We start from the raw sequence: 11,223 nt of genomic DNA, 5'->3' as shown, positions 1-11,223 counted from the left end.
GGATGCTGCTTCACCTTTAATGCTCATTTCCAAACTTTTCCAAAGAGAAGCAAAATGGCTTTGAAAACATAAAATATTGGATTTTGTTTGTCAAAACAAAATCCAATAAGGCCCAAAGGAAGCCCCTTGAATGCTAGTCAGGAGATGTGTTGGTAACTCTAATGCCTCACTCGTACTATAATAGGATCACTGCACCTGTGTTTTGAAGGTGGCACGACTTTAATTTTGTTTATTATTTTACTTCGCTAGCAAGCGAGCAAGCAGATGGCTGAGCAGAGTCAACTGAATCCCACCAACGTTTTGAATTAATTTATTTTATTCACAACGAATACATCAAATAATAATAAGAATTTTCAGCACATGCAGAAGTATTTTCACTTTTATCTTCCCCCAAATCCTAGAACGTAAATATTTTTTTTCTTCTCAATGATAAGTATTTTTTTCTTTTTTTTTTTATATATTTGTGACATTTTTTAAACCATGTTTTAAAATTTGAAACTATTTTTCTTTTCCAAACTTGATGCATTGATTTTCCTCCCTATAAAAGAAACATCAACGTGAAACAGTTTCAGCCATTGAGTCTAGTCAAATTACGAGTCCGTCTCCCAACATCCCCTCGTAGCACTCACAAAGTTTCCTCTTAAAAAGTCTGTCACCAACAATGGCACGTTATTCAACGAGGGAGACGTTCGAAAGCAATGAGTACTGTCTTTGGATTTGAATAATTTGGAAGTACTTTTGGTTGCAAGAGCCAGAAAGTGAAGAAGCCACATCCTCAACTATCTCCACCGCATGTTGTGGGTATACTTACGTGGTAAATGGCTCTTTCTTCCATGAAAAGAGCTCCACAGAGATGAGAAACGGCCTCCTTGCTGCCTGTAAACATACCTGGCTTAGAGGGATGTACACAGTGGAAGTGGGAGCTGAGGTGTGACCACATATTCATCTATTAAAGCAGTCAGTAAATCACACCCAGGGATAACTGGCAGGAAGTTTCGACTCCACTGAAGGAGGAGTGGGGGAAAATATCACCAGACTCATCTCAGCTTTCACAGGGAAGTCGGTCCATCTGTTAAAGTGGGAAAACTGGACGGAGGTTGGATGAGCGGATCACTCTTCTCGGTGTTTGTTTTTGCAGCTCTCTTGTCAAGTTGAGACGCTACAGGCCGAATCTGGAAGCTGAAGGATGTGATGGCCCCTCTGAGGTGGACAGTCCTGCTGCAGCAACCTCATCGCTGCACTTCATCAAAGCTCGGCATTTAGAGCACATGCCTACTGCAAAGTGCTTTGGAGCGGTGCTGGAATTTTGCTGTGACTTTGTTTATCGCGGGTGTTCCTCATTAATCTACCCGTAGAATCTGTCTAATCCAGCTAACAAGGGCTCCAGTGGTTGCTCAACAAGGCCTGACCCCCAGTCTTCACAGCTCCCTCACTGCGTCCACCTCCATTTCAGCCTTCAGTGGCTGCCTTGTCCTCCACATAACGCGCCTCTGTGAAACAGTGTCACAAAGAAATATTTACTTTAAATGCTGCAAACAGTCGGCAGGCTCTCACTTACACAGGCCTGACTGTGTATATGTCGGAGAAAAAAACACGCTGGGGTTTACCTTCCTGCTGGAGAAACACGCTGCTAACAGCCAGAAATAGGAAACAGGGCTGCGGACAGAAGCAGCTCTGTGAGGGAAAGCAAATGTATGTACTGCAAGGTCAAATGGAAATCCTAGTTTCAAGAAATGTATGCCACACAAGGAAGGCTATGAAAATAGTTACTTTTGGTTCAACCAAGTCAAAGACTACATTAAGTTTGTCTTTTGATCTATATTGACCACCTTATGGACACTATAGACACGTATAAAATTACACACAGGAAATTCATTTTTTAAAAATGTTTGTATTACTATTATAAATTCATCCTTTTTCATGTTGTTTTACTTTTACAGCATGTGTCAACAAGCTGAGCGGACAGAAATTAATGCTGAATTAATGTTATGGCCATTTTTACAAATGGTCTTGAACATACCACTGAATCACTAGCGTATCTGTCAAAAACTGATCAAGATATCAAAATAATCTGTGTCAGAATAAATACACAGACTATATGTATATAATATTTTATTTTCATTAAATTGTCTTCAAACATATTTATTGATTTTTGTGGTCAAATTGCAAGAGTATATAAATTAAAACAGTATATAAAAACAATAAAAACAATAAAACAATCTAATATATGTATCCTTATTATGTTGGTATTTTTATGAAATTGTTATAATTATATTAACCAAAAACCAAAATATTAATGCCCTCTATTGCTATTAATATCAGAATCAGAATCAGAAAGAAAAAAAACCTTTATTAATCCCAAGGGAACTTGTGTTTGAAATAATATTATAAAGTGCAAAAAAAAGTGATACAAAAGATCTTAGAAAAACAATGTACAACAAATGCAGCTCAAGAACAGAAAATGTGCCAAAAAACCCTTTATTGTATTTTTATATTAACATTGCCGTGTCAACTTGCATTCGATTGAATTAAATAATGCTAATTTGAGCTGAATTTTAAAATAAACGGCAATAATACCTCAAAGACCAAAGGGCCATTGCATCATGTTTACTCATAATTATCCAACAAGATATTCACCACTTATGTGTAATCGTATTTTAAACATATATTACTTACACCCTATTTTCTCAGTGAGCTTATTTCCCTTCTGTCCTTCGACCTTTTGACTTGACGGCCACTCACTTCAACAAGAAAAGAAGTATTTTTTTTCTTATTTTCTGTCCCAGTAAACATGTTGGCGACATGGCTGTTTTAAAACGCTTGACCGGCAGGGGGCGATACACACTCGGCCTGCCAAAAGAACGCGAGAAGGAGAACGTCTTCCCTCGCTGCGTGAGACGGAAATCCCCCTTAAATCACGCATGCGCAGCGGGTGGAGCCTGCGGAAGGTCTTTTTGTTTGGAGACTCGACATCGGTTTGATTCCTCTGGTTCAGCACCGCGTTTTTTATCTGCATTAAATTCGGTGAGTATCCTCGTCTCGCACTTTCGGTGTAATCACACTCAAACCACCTCTACTTCACCAAGGTTTGCCTACTTTAATGTGGGAGATTCGGTCTTGTCGGCAGAAGACTGTTAGATTTATGGACGCCTGCGCTGAGGCCAATGGTCGCTATTGCTTTTTACTCAACCGCTTCCGCACTTCAACTATGCGTTACGTAACTTTAGCCAGTCGTGTTTCGACGACTTCCCGGTGCTACATGTTCTACGGGCGTTTTTTGAAACGTGTGCCAGTCCGGTCGGCGAGTCACAGGCCTGTGCTAACCGCACTGCCTGGACGCATGGCAAGGCCGCACCTGAGCTAATGCTAAGCTACAATTGGCCTGCTATAGTTGTATTATCCTCTGTGTGTCGAAGCTGAAGACGGAGTTTTAGACGCTGAAAGATACAAAATTCATCATACACCATCAATCTGCTTCATTTTTGTGTGTGAATTTGAAGAGTAGATACGTGTGCCATCCTCCATCTTTGTTTTCTTCCCCGTTGTTCCCTATCAGGTGCTCTTTGCTCCTGCCTCTACGATCAATCACTTCCACGTTATTTACCTTGTGCGTACCGTGATTTATATTGAATGTCTAGTAGGCAATACTACATATTGTTTTTAACTAAAGTTGCCTCTATTAGTCCACTGCTCTGGTGTAATTAACTACAGCGCAGTCATAAAAAAAAGTGCTTTCCAACTCGTTACAGATCACTATGTCTTGGATTGAAACACTTTATATCGACCTGTGTTTTTTTATAAGCTTTTCCTGAGGCGTTCCACTTTCCAGAGTGCTGTGAAGACACCTTTTGGAATAGTACCAGTTATGCAACATCACTAACAAAAGATTTATGTTGGCCACACTTGTGTTACGCCCACATCCTGCCAGTAGAAGAAAAGGAATCGCTTGTTTTAACATTCTTTTGGTATCTGTTTCCAGGGTGTCTTTTATGAATAATCAAAAGCAGCAAAAGCCAACGCTAACAGGCCAGCGTTTCAAAACGAGGAAAAGAGGTTTGTACTCCGGAATGCTGGTAATTCCTTGCCGCCCTTCTGTGGACTCTTGGGCTGAATTTGAGCGTATTTGTTTTCCTCAGATGAAAAGGAGAGATTTGACCCTACTCAGTTTCAAGAAAGTATCGTACAAGGCTTGAATAAAACTGGCACTGACTTGGAGGCGGTTGCAAAGTTCCTTGATGCCTCTGGCGCCAAGCTCGACTATCGCCGCTATGCAGAGACACTCTTTGACATCCTGGTGGCTGGCGGAATGCTGGGTAAGCGCCACTATCCTGATTGTTATTGTTTGAGTCAAAGCTCCTTTGCTTTCAAATGTGTGGCACCTTTGGTTAGCTGTGATCTGGAGTTGTCTCATATCCAGCTGATGGTTGGCATGTTTTGTCCCGCAGCCCCAGGTGGAACTCTCTCCGACGACATGACCCGTACTGAATTCTGCCTTTTCACGGCACAAGAAGACCTGGAGACGATGCAAGCATATGCTCAGGTGAGTGTGCTTGGGAGTCGATTTTTAAACATCATTGCTCTCCACTCACCAATTTCTTTCTCTCAAACCAGGTTTTTAACAAGCTGATCAGGCGTTACAAGTACCTGGAAAAGGGTTTTGAAGAGGAGATCAAGAAGGTGTGTCTTTATTAAGTGAAGTGGCTGCTTGACAAGTCAACTGTGTTCTGTATTGGCTGCTTTTTTAAATTGGAATTTCACTTGTCAGAATAACAGTCCCTCCTCCACACGAAGGTGCAGGGACTGCCCTTCAAATTGCTCTCCTTGTCTAATGGGCAGCGCTGAGGTCTTGTAACCTGAGACTGTTTATTCCCCCACACCTTTCAGAATGAAGTGTGAACTGGAACAAATCCCACCAGTTCGAATTAAGTTGTGACTCGAGCTCCGAGATGGAGTTGTTAACCATCAACTATGAAGCAATCCTAATACACAGATGACTTTTTGTGTTGATGAATGCTTAACATGCCACACCTCTCTGGCATGCCAACGATATCCCAAAATTGCTGTGTGAGGATTTACGTCTCAACCGAACTAGCCGCACCAGACTTGACAATCCACTGATTCTAGGTTAAGTCCTGTGATCCTGTAAGTGGGAACCAAACCATGGCACACATGGTCCTTTCCCAACTGATATTAGCCTTTAAATGTTGGGAGAAGTTCATATCTACAGCTCACAAATCTTTCATTATCACAAGTCAAAATGGAAAACCTCAGAGGGTTGGAAGGGCATCTTTTCATGCTTTCATCTTTAATTGAAATGTCAGCCAAAAGTTGAGTATCTCTCTGTGCATGCGCAAGTGATCCAAACATCCAGCCCCAAGAAGTACTACACCAGAATATGAGCCAGAAACTAGTTTTTCCCCAGTGATGCCTTGATACACCCCAGGACCTGACAAGGAGTGTCCTTCTGTTTGTCTCCAGATCCTCCAGGCACTTTCTCCTGCTGCTCTGATTTGCATTTGCTTTGGGCTTTCCTTTACAGTGCAAGAGTAACTTAGATAAGCTACTGAAAACCAACCCAAGATTTAAGATTTTTTTTTTTGTGTGTGTCTGCAGTTGCTGCTGTTTTTAAAGGGGTTCACTGAGTCTGAGCGCAACAAGCTGGCTATGCTGACTGGCATCCTGCTGGCCAATGGCAACATATCGGCCTCCATCCTGAGCAGTCTCTTCAACGAGAATCTCGTCAAAGAAGGTGCAGTTACCATTCAGTACAGTGCCAGTAGAAGAGTCTGTGACGTTCTGTCTTGCCTGTAGGAGTGTCAGCAGCCTTTGCTGTCAAACTGTTCAAATCTTGGATCAATGAGAAGGACATCAACTCTGTTGCTGGCAGTCTCCGCAAAGTGGGCATGGACAACCGGCTGATGGTGAGATGGATAAGCTTGTCGGACGCTCTTGTCTCAGCACGAGTTTAGTTTTCTAACCGTTCTCCTTTAAACAGGAGCTTTTTCCTGCCAACAAACGGAGCTGCGAGCATTTTTCTAAGTATTTCACCGACGCTGGGCTCAAGGAGCTCTCTGACTTTGCCCGCAACCAGCAATCTATTGGTGCCCGCAAGGAGCTTCAGAAGGAGCTCCAGGAACAGATGTCTCGTGGAGACCCGCAAAGGGAGGTGCGTTCAACATGCCCCAGTCCTTTTTTTCTTTCTTTGAAGCACACTTCCAGGGTTGCTTTCAGCAGCTTGAGCACTAACGTGACGTCTCCTCTCAGATTATTGCGTTCACGAAAGAGGAGATGAAAAAGGCCAACCTCTCCGAGCAGACCATGATCAGCATCATTTGGACTAGCGTGATGAGCTCGGTTGAGTGGAACAAGAAGGAAGAGCTAGTGAACCAACAAGCCATCAAACACTTGAAGGTGCAGCTGGCTCTTTGAGAAGTGAGTCTTGTCCTGGCTCATTTGACTGACTGCTTTTCCCCGTGACTCCCTCAGCAATACAGCCCTCTGCTGAAAGCCTTCACCTCCCAGGGTCTGTCTGAGCTCAGTCTGCTGCTGAAGATCCAGGAGTACTGCTACGACAACATCCACTTCATGAATGCCTTCCAGAACATCGTGGTGCTCCTATACAAAGGTGGGTCGATGTTCTGCACTCAGCTGCTTTCTGACTGGTCACTCACCAGTTTGGAATGCTTTGGTTTGTTCGAGAGAATTCTTCATAACTATAGTTGAGTACATTGAATCCCTTGCTGTAATGTCACAACGGTTCTGAACCAAATGGTGTGCTACCAAATGTGTCCGCTTGTGGCATGTGTTCAGACTGCCACTGGGTGATGTCGCATTTCAAAACTTTTTGAGGGAAATTACACTTTATATAAAGTATTCAATATTTGTCAAGCAAGTCATTTGCCAAGACAGTTCTACTCTGACTTGTACAGTAACATCGTCAGACCAGGAAGTAGCCTGGACAGGTGAAAGGCTTGTTCATTCACACACTTTTCCCTATAAATGTGACTTCTGTGGTGCACAAGTCTCCACTCAGACGTTTTGGTTTTTGTGTGACGGTAAATAAAGGCAGTAGCCTGTACATGTCAGCCAATCACAATGTGTCTTCAAGCCAGGAAGCAGAACATATGCTTGGCAAATCACTTGCTGCTAGAAACCATCTTTCTTTGATATAAATGTTTCTTGCGTGGTAGAAAGTGAATCCATTGAATCCTTCATTTCAACCTTCATTCACTTGTTAAAGAGTGACTAAATGTCTGAGTGCAAGTGCTGCATGTGACGTCACATGACACATTCCTCTAGATGACACGTCTGGTACCAACACCAGTGTGTTCAGACAAGGAAACAAAACCGGTTCTGAACCTGAGGAGTTGGTTCAAGCTTGTGAACTGTGTTGTCATCTGGTGGTGTCTGCACAACACCAGCCAAGACAACGAGGGGTGCTCTGATCAGGATTGTTGAGACAGATCACATGGATTATCGATTTGGAATCTGAGTGTGGCTGTGATTAGTCCTGTGTACACACGGGAAAATGATCCATTAAGTCTTAATTTAGACGTCAAGATAGATGCAGCAACTGAACATTTGATGTGAGACAACACTGAGGCTCCAGCAGACTCTGAAGTACTCGCACACAGCCGGAGCTCCCATTGAAAGAGAGGGAGAGAGAGCACTGAACTCTTCTTCCACTGTGTTGATGGCATTTCCTGCTCCAGACTGCGGTTTCAAGTCTGCTTCAGGTGGCAAACAAACATCACTGGGAAGGTGGCAAATGGCTGGCTGCTGATCACCTTCATGTTCTGCTGTGAGCCTCAAACTGTCTGTGCTACTTCCAAGTGCCAGATGCCTTGGCGATAATGGCTTGTCTTCTCATCACCAGAAGTCATTGTATGCTTGATACTTTCAAGCAACAAACGCCCTGAGCACATTGACTCGTCATTTTAAGTTTACTTCAACATGAGCTTTAGCTCCACTTTAACTGTGATGAGGGCTCCTTGATAGAAAGCACCAAGGTTCTGAGAATCCTCTTCCCTATGCTTGCTTTGTTATAGCAGGCCAAAGGTTGTCCGTGTTCCGGGGAAGTGGGGAGCAACGGGGTGAATGTTAGTCCTGTGTGTTCTAAGAGTCTGCTTCATTTCTCTGTCCTGCAGCGGATGTATTGAGCGAAGAGGCCATACTCAAGTGGTACACGGAAGCCCACCTCGCCAAGGGAAAAAGCGTTTTCCTCGAACAGATGAAAAAATTTGTCGAGTGGTTGAAGAACGCCGAAGAAGGTAATCAGAAGACTCCCTACCTGTTGTATGTGTCTTCGAAAAGAAGTCTGAGATGTTACATTTTTTTCCCCACAGAGTCCGAGTCTGAGGAAGAGGAGGCGGACTGAGAACCTCCACCGCCATTTTTTTTCTTTTTCTTTCTTTCTTTCTACAAGTAGGGACAGGAGCAGTAGAATGTCTTTCCCCCTTTTTATCGCTTCTACCTCCTGTTGGTTATGCCCTTCCTCCACTCCAAAATATCCGAGTCATCTCAATATTTTTAGGTGTTGAGGCTCAATGATGAGGTCTGTACATGATGAATCTGTTCTGACGTCTTTCATGGTAAAATCCCTCTGTAATTTGGATCGATCATTCTGTGTGTCCCCCTCCTTTCCAACTGAATCGGGATGCGTCACTTACTTTTGTAAGACATGGCCTGTTCGTACACTTTGCCAAAACGTTGTGCCCTCTATTCGGAACCTTCCCCACAAACCAGGCCTTCTCTCTTCGACTGGTGGGTAAATGCTGCCGAGAGTTGCTCCAGTCAGAAGACGTACCCCATTGTAAGATGCCTCGCCAGCTCATTTATGGTTTCTACTTTCTTTAATCTGATAAATCAATTGACTTTTATATGAAATAAAGATTATTCAAATGCCGACATGCTGCGTTCTTTACAGTGGTTTACCTGCCTCAGTTATGCCGTTCTCTGGTGCTCCAAGGAATTTGGTCTGGCGTGTAGCTCCTCAGGCTTCCAAGTCGATATCTAAAGTTGTATCTTTCAACTGTAGCACTTAAATGATCACTCTTGTTTCCACTTTTATTTGCTTACAAAAATACATTTTCACAGTCAAATCTTCATTCCAAGTGCATATAAAAACTCCACGATCTGTTGAAGAGGTAGGCCGTTCTAATTTGGTCTGAGGTAGTGAGATAAATCGTCACCAAATTGTCGCGAAAATACCCCTCCTGCACTCGAGGTGTCCGGCTCAGAAGCTCGCCCACACTGTCGAATGTAACACGTGGAGAAATTGTGCAACGGCGCAAACGTAAACATGTATCACTTCATGTAAGTAGGTGGAGTTCAATACTTTGTGCACAAGTGTGTTGGGAGTCTTTCCAAATGTGCTCAGAAAGTACGTGCAGCTATGAGACAGAATCTGACTGGAAATTGTCAAGCGGAGAGTCAACTTCACATCTTGGGCACTTCCTGTTTTGACTGGCAGGTCCAGGGCCCAAGTGTGGATGGTTCATCCCAGACGTGTCGCACAAACCCAACATGTCGCAGCAAAAAGCAGTGAGCGACAGAAACGTTCCGGTCGAACCATCTCCACCCCCGTCTTCGATGACTTATAAAGTGACTAAGACCCTGTTCAAGTGACCCCCCACCCCCAATTTCCATGTGTCGGCACAACCTTGCCATTAAAATAAGCATCACCTTGGTCACCTGACAGCAGCCACTGCAGTTGCTTCAGTTACCTCCATGTGACTGATGGTGTATTTTTTTAGGCGCTGGACACAAGGTGGGGGGAGTTGTTGGGTTGTTTTTTTTTCTATTTGTAGGATATAAATACCCCCCTCCCCCCCCTTCAGGTCAGGTGCAGCTTTACACATTGGCTCAGCTTTCAGTTCCACCAAAACATAACCAGAAAGTGCTCATCAGTGGCAGTCAGCTCGTCAAAAACAAGTACATACAAAACAGAGAAACGGGTCGCGCCGTTCCTTCGATGACGTCAGACAGCTGCGGAGTGTTTCCCGCCGTCTCGGAGCTGTGGATCAGAAGACAGGCACGTTTTTACACGGTCGTTTTGCATCAAGTTTGACCCTAAAATGAAGCCTGAGTTTGTTGGGACGAAGTGAAATGGTTATATAATTGAGCTGGTGTCGTGACAGTGTCATCTATTTTATGACATCAACAGCGAGCGACTTGCAGCTACATTGCAATATCGCTATTTTAACTGTTGCTTCAAAACACCTTGAAAGACGGGCTCGTTTTGGTGTGGTACCCACCAGTTTCCTCTGGTTGCTGAGGCAGAAGGTGCAGATGGGCCGCAGCGGGGGCGCGCTGAGCACGGCGGCTCCGTGCAGGAGGTTGTGGTAGCGGAGACACGGCTGTCCGTCCCCGGTCTCGTCCGCCAGGAGCAGCACGTTGGCCAGGTGAGAGATGTAGCTGGAGGCCAGCCGCAGCGTCTCGATCTTGGACAGCTTCCTGTCGGCGGGCTCGGTGGGGATGAGCGTGCGCAGCGCGCTGAAGGCGCTGTTGACGCTGTGAGTCCGGTCCCGCTCCCGCGCGTTCGCCGCTTGCCTCTGCTTCCTCGCGCCGGACGCGCGCGCCTCTCGCCCGCCGCCGCCGCCGCCGCTGCCGCCGCCGCACCTCCGCCGCCTCGTGCGCCTCCGAGCCTCCGAGTAGCGCGCCCCGCCGGCCTCCGCCTCTTCCTCCCTGCGAGGGCTGCATCCGCTGTTGGACCTCCCGTCCGAGGTGGTGTCGCTGCCGCTGTCCGGCTCGTCCAGGTCAGAGGCGAACCCCTCGTGCTTCATCCTGCTCGGATCGCTGGGTCTGCGAGCTCCGGCGCGCTGAGCCCGAGCATCACTTTATCCTGAGAGTGAAAATAGCACCTGAGGCCGAGCAGCTGCCGCCGATCCGGTGACCGAGGTGCTGCGTGCAGCGGCCGGCCCCCCGGCGGAGCCGCATACCAGCCGCGTTGAATGACGGCTGCTTTCTGGGTCGGCGTTTGTCGCGGAGAAGGCGAGACAGGTGGAGTGTAAAGGGAGGCGAGGAGGCGGCACCTGTTGCCGCCAGATAAACTGGGCTGCACTGATATGGTGATCCTCCAGCAGCGAGGCGGCAGGTGCAGATTAAAAATACTGTTCCAATCAATAAGGGGGAATAATGGCGCTGCGCTCCCGCGATTGAAGAGGCGACCCGGATGCCGTTTCACCTCCGCTGAGCCGCTATCGGTGAGCGCCATATTACGAT

General features: G+C 45.6%; 2 protein-coding genes across 3 annotated transcripts; one reads left to right on the top strand and one right to left on the bottom strand.

The window, feature by feature from the left end:
• Positions 1-2,896: 2,896 nt before the first annotated feature.
• On the top strand, positions 2,897-8,905 carry bzw1a (basic leucine zipper and W2 domains 1a). Of its 2 annotated transcripts, XM_053853998.1 has the most exons (12): positions 2,897-3,024; positions 3,980-4,053; positions 4,137-4,313; positions 4,446-4,540; positions 4,612-4,677; positions 5,614-5,749; positions 5,812-5,921; positions 5,996-6,166; positions 6,265-6,411; positions 6,487-6,625; positions 8,148-8,270; positions 8,346-8,905. In XM_053853998.1, the coding sequence occupies exons 2-12, from the start codon at positions 3,990-3,992 to the stop codon at positions 8,375-8,377; spliced, it is 1,260 nt and encodes a 419-aa protein (XP_053709973.1). In that variant the 5' UTR covers positions 2,897-3,024; positions 3,980-3,989; the 3' UTR covers positions 8,378-8,905. The 2 variants fall into 2 exon arrangements, with proteins under 2 accessions (XP_053709973.1, XP_053709974.1); XM_053853999.1 differs by lacking the exons at positions 2,897-3,024; positions 3,980-4,053 and having other exon boundaries at positions 4,269-4,313; positions 4,446-4,451.
• A 4-nt stretch (positions 8,906-8,909) lies between these two features.
• LOC128752608 (basic helix-loop-helix transcription factor scleraxis-like) lies at positions 8,910-11,175 on the bottom strand. Its single transcript, XM_053854001.1, has 2 exons — positions 10,257-11,175; positions 8,910-10,015 (listed from the first exon to the last, which is right to left on the bottom strand). The coding sequence occupies exons 1-2, from the start codon at positions 10,782-10,784 to the stop codon at positions 9,980-9,982; spliced, it is 564 nt and encodes a 187-aa protein (XP_053709976.1). The 5' UTR covers positions 10,785-11,175; the 3' UTR covers positions 8,910-9,979.
• Between the last annotated feature and the right edge of the window lie 48 nt (positions 11,176-11,223).

The sequence above is a fragment of the Synchiropus splendidus genome, chromosome 1 (assembly GCF_027744825.2).
Source record: "Synchiropus splendidus isolate RoL2022-P1 chromosome 1, RoL_Sspl_1.0, whole genome shotgun sequence".
NCBI classification, from domain to species: Eukaryota; Metazoa; Chordata; class Actinopteri; order Syngnathiformes; family Callionymidae; genus Synchiropus; species Synchiropus splendidus.
This window is presented reverse-complemented; position numbering and strand designations above follow the sequence as displayed.